This window comes from Porites lutea, chromosome 2, assembly GCF_958299795.1.
Source record: "Porites lutea chromosome 2, jaPorLute2.1, whole genome shotgun sequence".
NCBI classification, from domain to species: domain Eukaryota; kingdom Metazoa; phylum Cnidaria; class Anthozoa; order Scleractinia; family Poritidae; genus Porites; species Porites lutea.
The window spans coordinates 32917581-32938446 of NC_133202.1; the positions used below are offsets into that span (position 1 = coordinate 32917581).

At 40.1% G+C, this 20866-nt stretch overlaps 4 protein-coding genes across 4 annotated transcripts in view; 2 read left to right on the forward strand and 2 right to left on the reverse strand.

Moving 5' to 3' along the window:
• Positions 1 to 18: 18 nt before the first annotated feature.
• On the forward strand, positions 19 to 3879 carry LOC140926079 (uncharacterized). Its single transcript, XM_073375877.1, has 4 exons — positions 19 to 467; positions 2435 to 2493; positions 3243 to 3305; positions 3800 to 3879. The coding sequence occupies exons 1-4, from the start codon at positions 154 to 156 to the stop codon at positions 3877 to 3879; spliced, it is 516 nt and encodes a 171-aa protein (XP_073231978.1). The 5' UTR covers positions 19 to 153.
• Positions 3880 to 4067: 188 nt separating this feature from the next.
• Positions 4068 to 6241, forward strand: LOC140928381 (short-chain collagen C4-like). The gene is made up of 2 exons (XM_073378120.1): positions 4068 to 4266; positions 5323 to 6241. The coding sequence occupies exons 1-2, from the start codon at positions 4083 to 4085 to the stop codon at positions 5802 to 5804; spliced, it is 666 nt and encodes a 221-aa protein (XP_073234221.1). The 5' UTR covers positions 4068 to 4082; the 3' UTR covers positions 5805 to 6241.
• Positions 6242 to 9646: 3405 nt separating this feature from the next.
• On the reverse strand, positions 9647 to 13499 carry LOC140926080 (uncharacterized). The gene is made up of 5 exons (XM_073375878.1): positions 13183 to 13499; positions 11562 to 11641; positions 11045 to 11176; positions 10651 to 10857; positions 9647 to 10180 (listed from the first exon to the last, which is right to left on the reverse strand). The coding sequence occupies exons 1-5, from the start codon at positions 13497 to 13499 to the stop codon at positions 9699 to 9701; spliced, it is 1218 nt and encodes a 405-aa protein (XP_073231979.1). The 3' UTR covers positions 9647 to 9698.
• Positions 13500 to 19564: 6065 nt separating this feature from the next.
• The window catches only part of LOC140926081 (uncharacterized), a 2319-nt gene continuing 1017 nt past the window's right edge, over positions 19565 to 20866 (reverse strand). Inside the window, exons 3-4 of the mRNA XM_073375879.1 lie at positions 20584 to 20790; positions 19565 to 20122 (exon numbers count right to left, since the gene is read on the reverse strand). Coding sequence (XP_073231980.1) covers positions 19641 to 20122; positions 20584 to 20790 — 689 coding nt within the window. The 3' untranslated portion in view covers positions 19565 to 19640. The remainder of the gene's footprint in view (positions 20123 to 20583; positions 20791 to 20866) is intronic.

A 20866-nucleotide genomic window follows, 5' to 3' on the forward strand; every position in this document is an offset into this window, starting at 1 on the left:
TTAACTTCATGATCAGTTGAGTTCTGACACCAGTTCATACGTTCGAAGACAGTCAGTCTAATTGGTACAGCTGAAGCTATATCATTGGCGAGCTCCTCTTCAGAAGGCTAAATACCTTGTTACCGTTACACCCCTTTTCAAACAGTGTCTAAAATGGGAGATGAAAAATCTACGACCAGTTCAAAGCCTTCAAAGCCAAACAGTGTACTGAATTTTGTCATGGTGACAATCCTGATCGCATGCATTGTCTTCCAAATGGCTGTCTGCGTCTACAACTATCACCAGTTCACAACGTTAAACGAACGCATGAGTAATCTGGAAAACACAGTGGAAGATATCCCTAAAATTGCTAGTTCTAATGAGACGATCTTGGATCATAGCAAGGCGTTGCGAGAAAGACGGTCCGTTCAAAAATCAGCCACAAATCTGCAAAGTCTGGCTAAGCGAGTAGTAGAGCTTGAGAAGAGGTAAGCAGGTATTATACTGGGAAGCAACTGATTCGCACCTTTAATGCTACATAGCTCTGATGTTTAAGATTAGACCGTTCGGGTGTTTAAGATGACTAGATGAGATCCATTGAAAAAATTTGAAGAAATTGCGAAGTAACATTTTCATTTTTTGCGATTTTTTTCTTCACGATCTGCTCAGAAATTGCCGCAAAAAAAAATTAGACAAAAAAAGCTCCGGGTGTTTTTAAACACTATCCAGCATGTTTTTAAACACTATCTAGCAGATAAATCTTAGCGAAACGAATTGCGTTATCCACAGGACAAGGATTCATCCTTTTGAAAAACTGCGGCTTCAGTGCTATTACACAAGTGTCAATGAACAGAGCACAAGGGTACTAATTTAGGATAGTCCTACGTTGGACGTGACCTCCATGGTACGTCTAGTCATTTGCGGTATTCAAGATTTTCTTCCCGTATAGCTTATGCTTGAAAGGGTAGGGAGGGTAAGCAAAGACGTTTCGAGCGTACATCAACGTGAAGTAGTGGAGAACATTTTGCATTCTTAGGCTGTGGTCAGTGTTGCCCGAATCGGGCAGATCGTCTCCGTAAGATCGTCTCCGTAAGAGTAAAGACACTTAGCAGTGCAGGTTTGGTAGAGCCAAAGCTTATCAAAAGGGAAAAGGTCTCACCCTCGGTTGACCGTACGTCTCTTAAACAAACGTAACGAAGGTACTTCAGGGGCATCCAACGTCAATTTTCGGAAAATATCTTTTCGGAAGACGATTTGACATCTAGTCAGAATTTTCGGAACATTTGTTGTAAAACTTCTTGCTTGCCTGCCTCTCCTAGGATTTTCGAACATCTGAAAAATGGTATAATTGCCAATTTTTAACGGATTTTTACCCTAAAAAGGTGACCTAGAATTTTCGGGAGCCTTTTTTCTGGCTGAAATTTTTGAAAAGGTAAGTTTTGATTCCTATAATTTTCGGATCACTAGACTTTCAGCTAGAAAATCCGAACAGATGAAAATGTTGAAGGGATAAAAATATGCCTATATCTACCGATTAAATACTGAAATACGTTTAACAATGCTATGTTTAAGTGGTTTTGAACTATATTGTCGTTGGGTGCCCCTGTTACTTCCTTCAAAGCTCATGATTAAAACGGCACAACGTGGCCTTTAAAAATGAGTTACTCTTAACATCGCTTCTACTTACAAAATGACACGACAAGTTTTTTAACAGAAGTCATACTTCCTGTATTGCTCAAACAGGAGCAACTTCCCTCATCGCTTTTGCTTTCAAAATGACACAGCGTCTCAGTTTTCAAACAGAATTTATACTTCCTGCATTGCCGCTGTTAGCAAAATGACACGACAAATCCTTCAAACAATAACAACTTGTCGCATCGCTTCTGCTTCCAAAATAGCCTCCCTGCAGACGTCCTTTGGGAGTTCGTTCGTCACGCATTCATTTCTCCCCCACGGGGGAGAAATGAATGCGTGACGAACAAACCCTAAAGGACGTCTGCGGGGTTTTCAAACAGAATCATACCTCCCTGCATTACTCCTAGGATGATGCTGTTGATCGGCGAAAGCTTGGATTGTAATTTTATTCTTTTTATCAGCAGCTTAAGGCCGTATTAGAACAATATTTTTATTTTTTACTCCTATTAGACATTATAAGCCCTTTTGAACTTACTTATATCTGAAATTATTTTGAAATTCTATAAGTGAAAGGTCAAGACAACCTCCAAAACACAACAGTTACTATAAATTTATACAAATTAAGTTAATATTTACTAAAACTCTTGGACTAAATTTCCACTTAATAACCGTCAACCGTCAAAATCGGCGAAAATTAACGGTCAACCGTCCAAGCTACCATCCCATTGAGACCATCTAGTAATGAGTAAATGAATCAGTTACAAAAGCATTCTATTCTTTTTGGTCACATTTCTGCCGATTTTTTTACTTTTTTTACTAGATTACGCGAGTACAATAAAACTGTTGCTGAAAGAGGTCCCGCTGGAAATTTTCTACGAGGTAAGCAATAGATTTACTTCCATTCACATCGGCCAGAGTTTCGAAAAGAAAAGCACTTGACTGTGCTTTTCATACATTTGATTTGATTAAATGTGTTGATGACATTTGATGACATGTAACGATTCCACGGCAGTCACTGGCACACCGGTCGCTCAGCCCTGACCGTCCTGTCAGCCCTTAAATGACATGTGGGCAGTTTTATTTCTGTCAAGTCGTTTCCAAGTATAGAATCACAGTCAAAATGTTTTATTATAAAACCTAGACCGGCCCAAATTTTCTAGGAATTAAGGTTTGATAGTTATTTCAGTACTGATAGTTCTCGTGACGCGAACGAGGCTTGAAGAGACCTAACGGGTCGTAAAAAGAGGGGTAATAGGTTCCCGCTGTACGATATTACTGTATTTAAAAACAATTTTAAAAGCGCCGCACCCCTCAACAATACTGCGGCGATTATTAATTTTTATTTCTTTTTTTATTATTATTTGAATCTCGTACGAGATTTTAAACCTTTCAACTTAACTTTTGCTGTACATTGTTGCCATCGTTTTTCAAAAAATAAGTTATTCAAGGGAGAAAGGTGAAAGTCTGTTGCAGTCGCAATTGAGAAGTTTTAAATAAGCGCCTCTCAAAAAAGAAGATTCCCCCGCACATTAATGCCGTCAAGTCAAACACTAAAATAAGAACCGCATTGCTTTTTGGAGTTAACATACAGCTAAAGATCAATGCAATAACTAAGCTCCGATTTTCAGGTCGAGATGGCAGAGATGGAATACCAGGACCTCCCGGCCCAGCTGGGAAACCGGGCCATGTGGGTTAGTTGATTTTGTACATTGTTAATCTGCGGTTTGTTGTGTATTAGTCTTGTGTTAGATGTGATTAAGGGGGAGGGGGAGAAGGCATCTTTGACTTCACAGCGGAAACGCTCTCTCTCAAGTGCCAACATCTTCCAACTTCTGTTAATTACATGTCGAAAACATCCCGTATGTCCCTTTCGCATTGCCTTCTTTGTCTTCCTCTTTCTCTTGTTCCATCTATCTTTCCTTCCATGCTGTTCTTTCGCAAGCCCTCAGGTCTTTTCAAATGGCCAAAATACTTCAGCTTTTGTTTCTTTATCAAGATCTCTAACCATTGATCTTCCGCTTTGAGTTTCTCCCTAATTGACTTATTTGTTCTGTACTCCGTCCACAATATTTTTTCAAATTTTCTATAGCACTTCATTTAACGAACGTAAAATAACTTTTTTGGGAAGATATTTTAATTTAATTTAACAGAGAACTAATAAACGTCTGGTTTTATTTCCCGTCAGGGAGGGATGGAAGAGATGGACGGCAGGGTCCCCCTGGACCTCAAGGACTTGCTGGACCAAGAGGTGATGAGCATCTTTAAAATTTTTTAATTAACATTTTATTATAAGCATAATCCAAGGTCCTTTCAGCATTGCTTATCCTAGCCACAGGAAGCATGCATGTCACGTTAAACCTATCAAGTAAATGGCCTAACTCGCCGTTAGTCTCTTTAACTACGTCACTAGAACATCCGACAGAATTCAGCTGGCTTTTAGAACTTCTCTTTTCCAAGTTTCTCGTGAAATGTTGCACAATTCATTTTTTGTATTTACCATAGGAAAAACTGGTAAAAAGGGAAATGATGGCGCTCAGGGCCCCCCCGGACAAACAGGAGAGAAGGGAGACAAAGGAAACGGAGTGTCTGGTGTAAATTACGTCCGCTGGGGCCGAATCGAATGCCCTGGAAATGCAACTTTAGTGTACAGTGGTAAGAAAGAAATTATTTGACTTTCTGTATTGAAATTTTACTTATTACGATTAATTGCAACTGGAATTTATGTGCCTCAGAATAGACAAGGATGAACATAATAACTTCGCTTGTCAACAATAGATGCAGGGGTCTGATATTGTTTTACTGATTTTGATTTAATTGTATAATTACTGTGATAGGTTGATTCTAATTACAAAATATTTGCAAGAAAGGAGCGCAATTTTAACAGCTTTGACGCTGTCATATATCCTTTTGTTCCATGATTATTTAAATCGTATAATGGTAACGAATTTTCTCGTAGTTAACAGAGGAGTAAGGAAGTCAGGACGTGCCTGACGAAATATTGCAAATGAAATATACATACATTCCCATGCAGGCCGCGTTGCCCTTTTCTATCCTCTATACTATTTTCCTCTTCCAAAGTGTAATAATAGGTACGCACTGCCCACCGATTGCTGGAGTAAGCCTTCTTATCAATAAACATTAGTTAGAATAGTGATTCTCCTACGTTATTTCGCCATGTAAGGTAATTTGGATTCCGGATCGCGCGCGCGGAATCCGGCAAATCTTTGTTGGTGAAATCTGGAATCCGGCAAACTTCACTGGTAAAATCCAGAATCTAGGGAATTCAGCTCCAGGAATCCGAGCTCCAGCTTACGATTGGAATTCGAAATCCACTTTCCACTGACAAGAAATCCGGAATCCAGTAGAGTGGAACCTCGATATAACGAAGGGCCAAGGGACTGGCAGAACAGGTTCACTGAAACGAGGTTTCGTTATATCGAGGTTTTCTTCCATATATTTTACTATTACTGGGGTTAAAAAAATTGTTCGTTATAAAGAGGACTTCCTTATATGGAGATTCGTTATATCGAGGTTCCACTGTACCTGGAGTCCAGTAACCACTGCATGGAATCCAGAATCCAAGAAGTCTTGGATTACGTATATCGTGAGGCGAGTTTTTGCTGTAGCCATTAGGATAGGTGACACAAATTAAGATGGAAGTATCGCTTCTGAAAATGCAAGTACAAATTTATCTAACTCATTTTTTAGGGATGATGGGAGGCGAAAACCACAATCACCAAGGCGGTGGAGCGAATTACCTTTGCCTTCCACGCAAACCAAAGTACGACAAGTACGACGACGGCAATCAAAACTCAGGATATATGTTTGGCACTGAATATGAGATTAATGATTACAGTGGGTCTGTTTTGAAGAGCAATCTTCATGATCACGAGGTGCCTTGTGCTGTCTGCTTTGTCAAGTCACGTGGCTCAATGCTGATGATCCCTGCACAGAATGACTGTCCATATGGATGGACCGAGGAGTATCATGGGTACCTGATGACTGCATATTACGATCATGCGAACCAAAAGGATTACGTCTGTGTCGACAAAGACCCAGATTATATTCTAGGGACCAAGGAAAGCAAGGATGGTGCTTTGCTGTACCACGTGGAAGGACAATGTGGCTCACTTCCGTGTCTTCCATATGTTAATCATCGAGAGCTGACATGCGCTGTTTGCACCAAGTGAGAATAAGCTTTCCAGGAAGCCAGACACATTCAAAGAAACTCTACAGACTAAAACCTCTTAATTGTAGAGTTCAGTAAAGACAACATCGTTCATAAAGGACGTTTTAGTTCAATAACAACTGTATGAGTTCAGAAAATGTCACACACATCAATGTATCTTTATTTGGATCCCTTACGTGACAAGGTAGGGGAAGGGGATCTTCACGGGTATATGTATAAACTTTTGTTATTAATAATAATAATAATAATTTTTTTTCTGTTCTTCACTTTACGGGGGGCTTGATTGTATTGCTCCAACATCCTGCTGGTGTAGTTTTGTGGCAATTGGTATATATCAGTAGGTGTAGCTCAGCAAAGCTTCCATTGTTGCAAGATATATGGCGGTTTATTATAGTAGTTAAGCATCAAACTTCAGGGGCGGATCTAGGGGGAGGGTGCAGGGGGTGCGCAGCCCCCCCTTGCTCCCCCCCGAGATGACCTGCGGTTTTCTAATACAACTGGTATTCTGCAAAAAAAAAACCTATGTGGTTTATTGGTGTTGAAGTAGAGCAAGAGACGAGTGCAACCCCTCCTAAAAAAATCCTGGATCCGCCCCTGTTGTCATGTGACAAATTAATTTTGTTGAAGGCCTGACTGCGGTGTAACGTTTGTTTCAATTTTTGTTTGCGTTTGTCGGTTTCTTTCTTTAATTGTTTTTTGCAAAGAAACTATCAAACGCACAAAAATCTTGAAACAAAGATACCAACTTATTCCTTTTAAAATTGACTAATGTCCAAGTTTATTAATCTTCGGTTCTTGACAAAAAATAACTTTTTGGTCCCTTGAGGTCATTATGCACGGCAATCTAACCTTCCCTTGTAGAAACCTTCATGATAAAGACACTGCCCCTTACGGATTTAGAAATTTAAAGAAAATCCCCACCACATCTGCAATATGAGCAGTCGTATTAGTCGCAAAGATAGCAAAATTCATAATAAAGGCACCACTCTAATAAAGATGGTTCTAATGGTCTCAAAGATGCCAATCTTCATAGAGGCCCTTAAGCTATTTCTAAAAAACAGTTGCCTTTATAACGCAACGTGTTCATGTGTTCAGCTAGTTTGATCCACCCCTTTGGTTTTCGTATTGGGGATCGAAATTTGACTGCAGGTATTTTGTCGTAAATCAGTAATCACAGAAGGCATTGTTTGCGAAAAGATCTGTTATACTTAAGCCGTTTAGACCATGTAAAGACAGTTAACCTGCGTGGCAGGCGCAAAAAGGGGAGGGAAGGGGAGGAGGAAAAGAGCGCAAAAGGGAATAGGGAGAGGAGTCTTACCCTCTCACCCCAATTCTCCTTCCTTTTTCCCTTCTTCCCAATCCCCTACCCTTTTCGACGCCTGCTGCGCAGGCTAAAGACAGTACACTCAATTGTCGCAGCATGAGTCTGTCAATTTAATGTATTAGTCTTTTAGTTTTTTTGCTGTCAAAAGCAGATACCTAGATTCTAGATTAATAATAAAATGTCCTTTTCAAGCAACATCAAAGTAGCTTAACTGGGTAGTTGTGTTGTTCTGTTCGTTTTCACCAACAGCACCAAACAAAACAGGATAAAAGTAGTTACTGAGAAATTGTGTTATTCCGTCGCAGTCGCAATCCTTGAGTTTTGGATTTCATGGTGTCGCTTTTTTGTTATCTTCTCTTAAAACTATCTCGATTCTTAGTAAATAAATACAGATTTTTGTCTGAAATTTTAAAAAAATCTCATGTTCATAGGCCCTTGATCAGGCAAGTTCACCCACTTGCACTTCCCACTGATTTTCAACTTTCAAAGTCGAACTTTCCCAGCCGGTCGCTTAGCTATTATAGCGTTCGCTATTTTCGGAAAATACGAGCCTTTTTTGGCTGTTCTGCGTATTCCATGAAGAGGCGCCACATGCCACAGTTGCCAGTAAGACTGTTATATACAGGAAACTTCCCCCTCTCGGAACTTTAGCGATCCCAGCTGAGGAGCCAAAATGGTAATAAAAATGAAGCAAAATGTCTCTGCGCATCATTTAGGCATGCCCTTGTATTTTTTTGTTTTGTTTTGTTTTGTTTTGTTTTGTTTTTTTTTTTCTGTTTGAGAGCGTTCCCCTCAAGTTCTGGTCATGCTGTTGTTCTCTCTATAATAGGGTGTTTAAGAGCGAATGTCAGTAAATATCGACCAGGTATGGGAAAAATAGTTTTTTTGAAAAATCAAAAAAATATTCTGTAGACTACCCTAGGTATTCTAGTGATGAAAATATAAATTTCAGTTTCATTGGATAAATATTTTGGCGATACGGCAAATGTCAAGTTCGGGCGGTTAACGGCCTCCGCTGGACCGCTTTTTCGGGGCTCTAGACCGGGCTACGAAATCGTATTAAAAGGGTTTTAATACACATATTTCGTGGGTCATTTTCCACATTTTGGCTTATGCGCATGCCCCCCAACCCCCGCCCCGGAAAAAAAAGCTGATCAATTACATCTGATTAGGCGGTAAAAATGTCCTTGTTGTTGCAAAATACAGTTTTGGCGAAAACCAGTCCAGATAAATCAATTATAGATCAGTTCTCATTTATAACTGATTTATCTAATACATTATCAGGAGCCTTGGGACTTAAGTCGGTAATCCTGTCACAAACCTTGTTCTTTATTCAAGAATTGCTAAAGGCGGTAGCGCGCGTTCACAAGAAAAGGAAGACTACTGAAATATACTATTGAATAATCGATAAATATCATAAATAACGTATAAAAATCCAATAAGGAGCCTTGGGACACTGATAAACGGCAGTAGAAAATTTCCGTGTTCGTAAAATTGCAAATCACCTTCTCAGTTTTGAATAAGTCCATTGAAGGCTTCATAACAACGTATCCTGCAAACATCGTCCACGCATTTACAACTGCTTAAGTCATTCAGTCAGAAACTAGGAGAAGGAAATAACTCCGACGTAGTTAATCCTCACACTTGGGAGGTACTACCCATGAAAATCCAGTCGAGCGACCTTGAATGAGCCAAGTTCTATGCTTTGGGGCTTTTACGGATTTCAGTCTTCCTTCTCTTGTGAACGCGTTATCGCTTTTAAGAATTCTTGAATAAAGAACAAGGTTGGTCACAGGATTACCGAATTATACAGAAGTGTATCCCAGCCATACAGATAGAGAATTCGATCTTTAATCCCATGTACAAAACACATTCACTGAGACAACAGCTGAGTGGCTACTACGTCACACTTATCTTCACCCTTTGAATCGCCTGAGAACAAGTACAGTAACAAAGATTCACCAGCCCTACTCTCCTCTTCTCTGTACTCCTATCCTCCATGTATGCTTTATGCAAATGACTCTTTTCTTTCTTATTCTGTTTTATTCTATGTTGCAAGAGGCATGCCCAGTAAAGATACTTGTTTCGTAGTCACGTGTGAGAACAAAGCTATGTATAGGGTAATCTCTCTATTGTGATCATTGACCAGGGGCTGAGAGAGTACTCAAATAGACTACATCGAGAAAATAATAAATAACTGATCGAACTTTCGCAGCTTTTGTAAAGCCTAAATTTCATTCCTACCTTTGAGATACATTTTGAAAAAGCACCTTCAAGCCTTTCAGATCATGACAGCTTTCAGCCTGCGCAGCAGAAGCCAGAGTTTTTGAGTAAATGGATAAAAATCGAGGACGCATGCGTGCACCAGGGGAGAAAAGGAGAGGTGGTGTCCTCTGTACATGTAAAACTAACCAAAAAACCTAACTGACGCATGTCACGCGGGCTAAACAGCTTTTATAGTAGTGATACAACTGAACTGACTCAAGATCGATCATTTTCTTCTCCAGTTTTACTTTTTAATTTAAGCCATGATTACAAGCTGATTCTCTGAGATTGACGAGAGAAGTTTTATTACTTGGTGCAAACAGCACATGTCAGCTCTCGATGCAGAACATATGGAGGGCACGGAAGTGAGCCACAGCCCCCCTCCACGAAGTATAGCAAGGCACCATCCTTGTTCCCATTAGTCCCCGCAACATACTCTGGATCTTTGTCAACACAGACGAAGTCTTTTTGGTTCGGGTGGTTGTACTTTTCAGTCATCAGGTACCCATGATACTCCTCGGTCCATCCAGTAGGACAGTCATTCCGTGCGGGCATCATCAGCATTGCACCACGTGACTTGACGAAGCAGACAACACAAGGCGCCTCGTGATCATGAAGATTTCGTCTGAAAGGATACCCACTGTAAGAACTGACCTCATATTCAACACCGTACACATATCCTGAGTACTGATTGCCATCGTTATACCTGTCGTACTTTGGATTGTGTGGAAGACAAAGATAGTTTACTCCACCACCTTGGTGATTGTACCGCTCACCTCCCATTAAACCTGAGGATGACAAACTACAAGTTTGCAAAGGTACATCACTCTCCTATAAAGTGAACACACAACAAATTTCACTTTCTTAGTAATTGACAGTACAATAGGGCAAACTAGTGTTACAACAAACTTGATTTACTGCACTACAACTGAAATACTAATAAATCTCTGAGATGAAAGGTAGTTGCTGAATCTCTAGCTTGTCATCCGTTTGCAATGACTCAAAATAAAGAATAAATTAAATAAATAAGTAAATATTCAATCGAAAAGTTCTCCGTTTGCCAAGTATTTGAAGTGGAAGCTGTTTCTGCAAACTTAAATTAGAGAAGGTCCCTGTAACTACCCTTGTGAAAAAGATAACTAGGGAAAATTTTGACTTTGACAATAACTTCACTCTTTTTTATTACACCAGTTTCTAAAACCCTTAAGTAGTAGCTAGAATGCAGTCCGGCAGTTAACCGATGTCTGTGTTGACGTACCTTTGTAAACCACCTCAGCACCTCCTGGACAAGTGGTCCTTCCCCAACGAACATATTTCATTCCAGACTTCCCAGCTCCTTCCTTTCCCTTTTCACCTTTGGGTCCTTGAGGCCCTTTCAACCCAGGACTTCCAGCAGAACCTCTCTCTCCTTTGGGACCGGGAGGGCCTGGAAAAGGTTTGTTAATACCCGGCTTACCAGCATCTCCTGTGAGTCAAGAAAAAAGGTTGAAGGATTTTAAAAGGTGTTTGGAAAATGTGTCCTATAGATGTTCTTCTAGGAAAAGTACTAAATATTTAACTTAATCTCGATAGACGCTGTGAAGATCACATTTCAGTTTGTGCTCAGTTTCTCGTTGTTATTTAAAGAAGCAAAATTAATCAAAGTTGAGTACCTTTTGCCCCAGGTTTGCCCCGTGGACCGTCCTTACCAGACGGCCCAGCTTTCCCAGGAGACCCAACACCAGGTACTCCAGGGTTGCCTGGTATTCCTGGTTTCCCAGGTAATCCATCGCGGCCGTCTCGTCCTGTAATAAAACAAAATTTTTAGTTAATAAATTATTTACTTGGAATAAATGCACATAGTATTGGACCGAGTTTCAAGGGCATCTTTCAAAAGCTAAATATTTTTCCATTTTCTACGTGTTTGAAATGACAAATCCAATCTTCCGAGTTAAGGCTAATTTTTTCTCATCTTAGTGTCCCAAGTCTGTGGGCCGGGGCAAACAAACCAATAAACAAACCAATCCTAGTTCTAGTGAACTGAACTTCATTTTTCCAGTCAAAAAATAAGCAAATCCAAGAGACCGTATCTTTCGACAAATCCCGGTTACCATTTTACGCAACAAGACCATCAAAGGAAAGACCAGAAAGAATCCCAACTTTTTGAACGATACACGTGAATCACAGTACCTCGAATTATGTAGGAAAAGAGCTTTTGGACCCTCAATTTGCTGGAAAAAAATTCCGACTTGTTAAATAGCGCTCCGACCCTGAAATAAAAAAAAAAACGGAGAAAGCATGATGAAGTAACTTAAACTGAGTTGTTGGGACGTGTTTCAGTTTCGTAGCAATTTTCGGGCACGGTGGTTAGTCTTTGCTCTTAGTAGTTTCTTATTGTGCGGTTATTATTTTTACATTTCTTTGAAGAGCTGTTTTTTGCGTCCTTATAAAACTGCTTGTCACATTCGCTCCATGCTAGAAAGGTACAGCTTCAACAGAGTTTCAAATAAGTCACAAAAAACTCTTTGCGTCCAAACACAAGAGTGCTTGCTCTTTCCGAGACTGCGATTTTTCGGTTTTCACTGTCAATTTATTTATGCCTTCGCGTTTTTTGCTGATTTTTAGAGAACGACTTTGAGGTTACTATCAACAGGCCTTGCATGATGTCCGGAGAGCTAGCCGTCTGGCTGGGGCATGCATTGTGTTTCTCTTGTATAAATTTTTGTGACTTATTTTGCGAGCAAAGCTCCTTGTCAAAAAAGTTACAGACTGAAGTTAACTTGCATTAACGAGCACTGGTGAAGAGGTAGTATCCGCAAATCACTTTGAAATAAAAGTTTGAAAATCCAAACGACGTGCTTATTATCGTTGGTACTTCTTGCAGGATTAAAGTGTTCAGTAGCACCCCTAGAACTCGCCGATTCTAGCGCAGCGCTTTTATACTGTTCATTAAGAACTGTGGGCCGGGCTGTAGTGACGGGAAGGCTAAATTGCGGTTAACATTTTCTTGACTGAGAATTTTAGGGAACAAATGTTTAAGCTTTTTCCATTCCTAACTTTTATTCCCCCTTGTTCGATGAAAGCGCTCCTAAATTGAACATCGATTTAGAATCTGTTCATATAAAAAAGGAAAGACACACTGATCCTTTACCCATAGCCAAGTCTAACGGTGCCAAGCAAAAATCGTCAAACTATTAAAATCGTCCACTACTGAGTGACCGTAAATGCTAGAATTAGCGCCGGCGGCAATTAATATTTAATTTTCTAAGGCGAGAGGGGGGCGCTTATTTGAAGAGAGGCGCTTATTTCGTTTATCAATTTTTGGCCTCAAAATGACATTATCTTTATTCTTACTTAACCCAAACTGTAACATATAAAAAAATCAAAAAACGTTATAGAAAATTTATTGTTGTGAAACTCGAAACCGTGACGTTCTCAAGACGTTTTCGAGTTGCCCGTCAAAATGTATTGTGCTTCTTCAATAGAACAGTTCTAAGAATGCTTTTGTCATCGTAATGTTTTGTATATATGAAAAGGAAAGCCGTACGACTTGAAGAACATTAATTTTGTACTATTACGAATGTCCCATTCATTGAAAGTACCGTATAAGTCTCGTGATACCGAGTACTGAACCTCGTTTTTTCTCGGGGGAGGGAAGGGAGGCTTATTCCAAATTTGAAGCCTTAGTGGGGGCGTTAAGAGAGCATTTACGGTATTCTGTAATAACAGAAACTGACTGAGATCTATTACAGAGATTACTGGGCGTGTGGAATTTAAACTGAGATCATAATTTTATTTTAATTTAACTCACCTTTCTTCCAGGAGGTTCAATCGCTTTTCAATGTCTGATTTCTGACCGGGAGTTGTGTTAGAAGTTCCCCTCTTTCCTCTAGCTGCCAATTCAGAAGAAACCGTAGCCGAATCGTTAACAGTAGAGGCTTTCTTGCCTTCTCGACGCAGCTCTTCTAAAGTGTCGTTGAACGCAGAAACACGTCGATCCATCTGAAGAATGACAACCACCAAGGCAGCGCACGTCGCAGCCAACACAACGCACACAAGCAAGTGTGGTGACACTAGGTCAGACAAGCACTTGCCTTTGGGTTTCTTCTCAGATTTACTCTGATTCATCTCGATCAAGACTTCCAAAATCAAATCACCTTTTTTGCACGTAGGTAATTCTTCTGGTCGAGGGAGCGAAAACTGGTCAAGAATTGATTTATCTACTACGATATCAAGAACCTAATTGAGACACTGATGACTAGCAGAAAATTTTCGTGTTCTTCAAATTGCAAATTACCCTACCTGTTTTGCATTTTAAGTTCTTTTGAAGGCCTAAAACGCTCATGTCTTTGACATGTCAACATCGTCAACCCATTTTAATTCTAAACATTATAAACGCATCAAGATTCTTTTATAGTAAGTACTGTTTTTGACTGTTTCCCACTTTCGTTTACATGCATGTAAACATCAAACAAATATACATTTATTTACCATTTTAATCTTAAGTCTATAACTTTACATTGGGTCCTGATCGAGAATCTGTATCTACTCGACTGGAACGTAAAGCAATAATCCGGCAACGGAAAGGAGAAAGCCTGGAGAAAGATACGAATACAAAGTGACTGCTGCACAAGATGATCAACACTGTAAATATATGTCAAATATGACTATTATAAGTGAACATTGCCTTCTTAGTTGTCTATATTTGACTGCCAGGACAATTAAACAAACCAGAAATTATTCGCACGTTACTGTTCCGCGAAAGTAGCCATCAGATCCTGCAATTGCACAGTGTAGAAATGGTTCATAACAGTTACATTCGGAGATGCTCTATTATCATTTTTTCCCCTGCTAGGTGCAAGCAGTTAGTAGCTTTAACTTGTTACAGTGTAGTTTCATTTGGCACAGCACTTTAACACTGCCAGTTAAAATGACAGAGATCTTCATCCGGAGTGTCCGTGTTCTTGTTCCGTAGTTCTTGGATCTGGGGCTCGGAGGCGACTTTGCCGATCAGTCCAAGTTCAAGCTTAAACGAGTGTGTTTACGCGAACACAGATATACTGAAATAACTTCCTTGCATATAGAGGACCCGATTTCATTTTGTCATCTCTTGCGGATGCCTTATCACCTTTCGGAAGCCATGGAGTAATGACGTATGCGTCTGTAATAGAGAAATTCGACACATGTACAAAAACATTCCCTTGGTGGTCCCCCTCAGTCGTATCTTCATCCTCTCAGTCGCTTGAGTCTGAGTAACACTGATCCACCAGCCTTCCCCTCCTTGCTTCATTTTTTCTCCTCGCCACTTGTGGTCTTGCTTTGTCGTACCCATGCAGCATCCTTTGTCAAAATAGCCCTGACATAAAATATGAATCAAAAAGTGGATGAAGGCCCTAACACTCAGTACACTAACAGTGCAAAAGCGTGTGCATTAAAGATACATATGATTTTGAAGATGATTTTAAAGTCTGACCGTGGATGAATTGCGATTTTTGATTGTGTAATTACTTCTCTGATTTACTTGCATACTGAAGTTAGTCTGTCTGTCTGTAACTGAAGAAACTTCGAGTTGAAATAAAGTCCGTCTTTCTGTCTGTCTGTCTGTCTATCTATCCATCGGTCTGCTGTCTTTATCTGTCTATTTTTCTGTCTGTCTGTTTTTCTGTCTGTCTGTGATGCTGACAACTGTGATGTTCTTTGGAGCAATTTAGATCAGGGTCTTGCTACGAAACTCCAGTAATTGCAAAACTGAGCTGCAATAAGAAAAAATAATGAAATAAAAAAAGAATTAGACTGGGAGGAGCTTGCAGTAAAGTTGCCATTTGGTGCTATGGTACGATACAGTAAATCGAAATGTACCTAGTTACTTAAAATCTCAAGATCTTTTCTCAGATGCATGTGAGTCTAAGAAACACAGCATATAATGTGGCTGGATCATATTCCGAACTAACGGAGTATTATAAAGGTCTTTCTCATGCTGTGGAATTCATACTAACTGATGACAAAAAGGCACCCGAATCTAAAGCTATTTTTAAAAGAAAACTGGCCTGAATAGGCAAGCAAGCTGATGACTAGATTTTATCGTCTTTACATATTGTTTTAGAGTAATTCTACGGTATTAACCTCTGTTTCAATACGGCTTTCATGTAAAAGAAGTTTTGTAACTAAATGAAATTACCGTATTCAAATAAAAGTGGCGGAATAAATCAATCAATTAATCTGTTGGTTTGCTTTGATTTCATACATAAGTTCATCTTCGGCATTTTCTAAGGTAGGCACGTGCGTGCTCACATATACAGGATACTATACCTCTGGGAATTTTAGCGATCCCAAATGAGGAGCCAAAATGGTAAGAAAAATGAAGCAAGTTGTCCCTATCTATTATTTATTACCTAGAATAGACAAGGGAACCGTTACCCCACCTCTAGCACACAGATAGGAACGAGGACTTTGAACAGTGGGTCACGTGACACCTCATGATACTTGAACATTTTGAAACAAATTTTGAAAATACTTGTTAACAATTATAGTCAATATGACTACCAGAACATATCGGATACAGTGTGGTATTCTACCCAGACGAAGGGTTTTTTTTTTTTTTTTTTTTTACTCAAAGAACGATTTATCTGTTGGGTAACCCAAGCCCAACTGCTGGGGCCCATATCTGGAAAGTCCGGATAACTTTTCGGACCAAAAATAATCTGTAAAACCAAAATCTAATATCTAAAAAAATAAAAGCGGGCGGAGGGTCCTTAGCACACAAACCAGTTCATTATATTTTGTTTCGTTAACTGATAGTTTAAAAGATTATTTTTCAGCGGCATCGTTAACGGACATAGACTTTGCTTGCTTTCACGACTCAGTTATTCCAAAGATTGGAACTGGACCATCAAAGCAGCGCACATCGCAGCCAACACAACACACACAAAAATGACCAAGTGTAGATACACCAGGTCAGACAAACATTTACCTCTGGATTTCTTAACAGATTTGTCATTCCAGTGAGGAACTCTTCTGATGAAGAAATGAGAACTGATCTATGGTTGATTTATCTACTACACCATCAAAGACCTTATTGGGAGGCTGATAATCTTCAGTAGAAAATGCATGTTCGTGTTCGCAAATTTCTTGACAAATCACAAATCTCCTTTCCTGGTTTGCATCAGTCCATTGAAGGCTTCATAACAACGTATCCTGCAAACATCGTCCACGTATTTTAAATTTGTAACTGCTGAGCAAGAGAGGATAAAGGGGACAGAGAAGGCATCCCCCATACACACCCTATTCCATAGGTAATTCGCCGGTCTCGAGTTATTTTTAACACCAGATATCTCAAGGGGGATTAGACAACAGCCAATCATATAGCGCGAATGTGTTCCTTGTGGATGACCCACGCTCAGAGCCACGCGTCCTTCACGAATTGACGTAGAAAAAAATGGTGGAAGACGCGGAGAGCGATATTGCTATTCGTTTTGTCCACGAAAACGACTACAGAAAGATTTCTGCTAAAGCTGTGTCAGCGAAACGGAAATTAAAAAAGAATCGCCCTTCCTCTCTTGCATGAAGATAAAAGTACAGTAGGGAAATCCTTAACACACTGAATATTCTCTCAGGATCATTTACAATTTACAGTTTGAAGAGAGCAATTTCTGGTATTATATTTATGCTTTTATTAGTCTCTTATAATTCAAAAAAATAACACTTGGCGTCCCACTTGCTTTATTGTACAAACGACCGGTTTTAATAGACCAGCGAAATTTCTCATTTTATTTAAGAACTAAGGTTACGACAACTTCGAGTTCACGGGTTGTCAAAGAGTCCAGCGATTCCCTTTTCCCAGGTAAGTGCCGACTCATTTCGCTTCAATATTCAGGAATGCTTTTGATCTCTTTACGCTTTCATTGCCTCTCGCCCGACATGTTTTCCACAGGGTTTAGTCAAGCGAAACCGCCACGAAACATCCACGCAGCCCGCGAGGTAACTTCATCCCGATTCTAAAAATAACTCGAGACGAATTACCTTTGGAATAGAGTGTGTATGGGGGATGCCTTCTCTGTCCCCTCTATCCTCTCTTGCTGCTGAGTCATTCAGTCAGAGGCTAGGCGTAGGAAATAACTTCGATGTCAAAATAATATTGATCGTGACTAATTTTTATCTCTGTCTGCTACAGCTGTAGTCATGTCATTTTCCTTTTTTTTGTCAATGGTGATGTGGTAGTTAATCCCTACACTTAGGAGATATTACTCCTGAAAAATCCAGTTGAGCCACTTTCAATGAACTAAGTTCAATGCATTGGGTTATACGGATTCCAGTCTTCCTTCTCTTGAGGACACTTATTTCAATAAATATCAACTGTAGGAAAGAGAAACTGATTTTGACAGGTTTACCGACTCATAAAGTGTATATCTAAGGATAGATAAAGAAGTAAATCTTAAAACACACATACTTAACACATTCCCTGAGTCATGAGTCTTCGTAAGGTGGTTTGACTAGTATGTGGCATTATGGATCAAAGGGGTGGGATCAGGGATCGGTGGGGAGGAATCTGGGGTCATTGAGGTGAGATCAGGGATCCCTGAGGTGAGATCAAGGTCAGGTTGCAATTTTGGGATCGTGTATCACACCCACACCTCTAAGGCCAAATCCGAACAGCATGCAAGCTATTTCAAAGTCACTGCTACATTTATGAAAACTACTAAGGGATATTTGGGACGGTAACATTTTTATGGGATCAGATATCACAATTTATCGGAATTTTGAGGTCCATGATTACAACAAATGGGGAACCCGGGGGGGGGGGTACTGCCATATATGGGCTATATAGGTATGCGCCGCTGTGAAGGGTATGGTTTTCAAGCAGTTTACTCTAGGATAGGGTATATAAATAAGAGCGTTTGGGTCTAGAATAGGGTATCGTTTTTTAGGAAACTGATCAGTTGGTTGAAGATTTTGTCTAGACTAGGGAAACAGGTACTCTAGGATAGGGGGGATTTGGGGAGTTTACTCTAGTATAGGGTAACAAAATTCAGCTGAAGTAGCTCTGGTATAGGTTAAGGGTTCTAGGGTCCCAGCGGCACATCCCCACCAAGAAATTCCTAAAGTACCCCCCAGGGGGGGAACCCACATACCTCGTGGCTCCCTCAGAACTTTGCTCTCCCTTTGAGTTTGCCTGCGTGGCAGACGTTCGAGAGGGAGGTTGCGAGTAACACTGCTTCACCAGCCCTCCTCTCCTCTTCTCCTTTCCTCCCTGTATGCCTCATGCAAAACGACCGCTTTTCTTTATTATTCTGTTTTTTCCTATATAAATAAAGTAACTTCTTCTGTGGTCACGTGTGATAACAAAGCTACGGTAATAACTTTATTGTGTTAGTTTCTATCAGTGGAATGGCACTTATAAAGGAGGTCATTGTCCAGGGGGCTAGGAGAGTACTCAAATAGTCTAGAGAAAATAGTAAGTAACTGGTCGAGCGTTCGTTAGCCTCCCACGCAGGCGTTTTTAGGGGAGCACGTCTTTCATCCCTCCCCACAAATGCTTGTGGGGAGGGATGAAAAACGAGCTCCCCGTAAAACGCGTGGGAGGCTAAGCTTTCGCAGGTTTTGCAAAGCCTAAATAGACCTTGTCACAGTCTTCGACACCATCTTGACGAGTAGGCAAACGTGTGAGAAATTATAGCGTTTGTACGAAAACAGTAATGTCGAATAATCTCCGTAAAACGACTGTTCTGAAAAACATATCAATTGTAAACTAAGACTACTAAGCAAAGGATTGCACTAAAAAATTTGGGGGGCGTACCTGTGCTTAAATTTCTCCAGAGGCTTGCTTTATAGATTTTCCATATATTTGTCTGTAATTTTTCCCGGTACTTTCTTACAGAGAAATGTATAGGAAATTTTAAAAAGTGGTTCTATGTCTTCTAGCGCACGTAACGCCCTCAGTTTTTTTCAGTAGAATCTTTAGGAGTGAAGCTTTAGTTTACAATTGATATTTTCTTTCAGAACGGCCGTTCTACGGAAATTGTTCGACATTAGATTCTCATAAAAACACTGTAATTTCTCACGCATTTGCATATTCGTCAAGATGGCGTCGAAAACTGTGACAAGGTATATTAAAATGATACCTTTGACATGCATCTTGAAAAACCACGGATCACAACAGCTTTACAGTAGTGATACAAACTGACTCAAGATCGGTTTTCATTTTCTTCTTCAGGTTTATTTTTCAACCATGATTACAAACTGATTCTCTGAGATTGACGGGAGAATGTTTTATTACTTGGTGCAAACAGCACATGTCAGCTCTCGATGCTGAACATATGGAAGGCAAGGAAGAGAGCCACAGTACCCTTCTACGAAATACAGTAAGGCACCATCCTTGTTGGTATTGGTCCCTGGAACATACTCTGGGTCTTTGTCAACACAGACGAAGTCTTTTTGGTTCGGGTGGTTGTGATATGCGGTCATCAGGTACCCATGATACTCCTCGGTCCACCCAGAAGGACAATCGTTCCGCGCGGGCATCATCAGCATTGAGCCACGTGACTTGACAAAGCAGACAACACAAGGCGCCTCGTGATCATGAAGATTTCGTCTGAAAGGATACCCATTGTAGGAATTGACCTGATATTCAACACCGTACACATATCCTGAGACCTGATTGCCGTCGTTATACCTGTCGTACTTTGGATTGTGTGGAAGACAAAGATAGTTTACTCCACCACCTTGGTGACCGTACCATTCACCTCCCATTAAACCTGAGGATGACAAACTACAAGTTTACAAAGGTACATCATCACTCTCCTATAAAGTGAACCCACAACAAATTAATTTCACTTTCTTAGTGACTGAGAGTACAACAGAGCAAAGTTATTGCTACAACAAACTTGATTTACTGCACTCCAACTGAAACACTAATAAATCTCTGAGATAAAAGGTAATTGCTAAAACTCTTCTCATCTGTTTGCAATGACTAAAAATAAATAAATAACTGAATGAATGTTCAAGATGTCAAAAAATTCTCCGTTTGCCAAGTATTTGAAGTGGAAGCTGTTTCTGAAAACAGTGAAGGCCCCTTTAACTACCATTGTGAAAAGATAATAAATGGCGAAAATTTTGAACTTAACAATTACGTAACTCTACTTTATTACACCAGTTTCTAAACCCTCTTTGTAGTAGAATGCAGTCTCGTTAACATAAAGTGTCTGAGCTGACTTACCTTTGTAAACTAGCTCAGCACCTCTTGGACAAGTGGTCCTTCCCCAACGGACATATTTCACCCCAGACTTCCCAGCTCCTTCCTTTCCCTTTTCACCTTTGGGTCCTTGAAGCCCTTTCAACCCGGGACTTCCAGCAGAACCTCTCTCTCCTTTGGGACCAGGAGGGCCTGGAAAAGGCCTGTTCACGCCCGGCTTACCAGCATCTCCTGTGAGTGGTCAGAAATACAAGGTTAATAGATTTTTGGAAAATGTCTTCCATACCTTATTCTGGGAAATTAACAA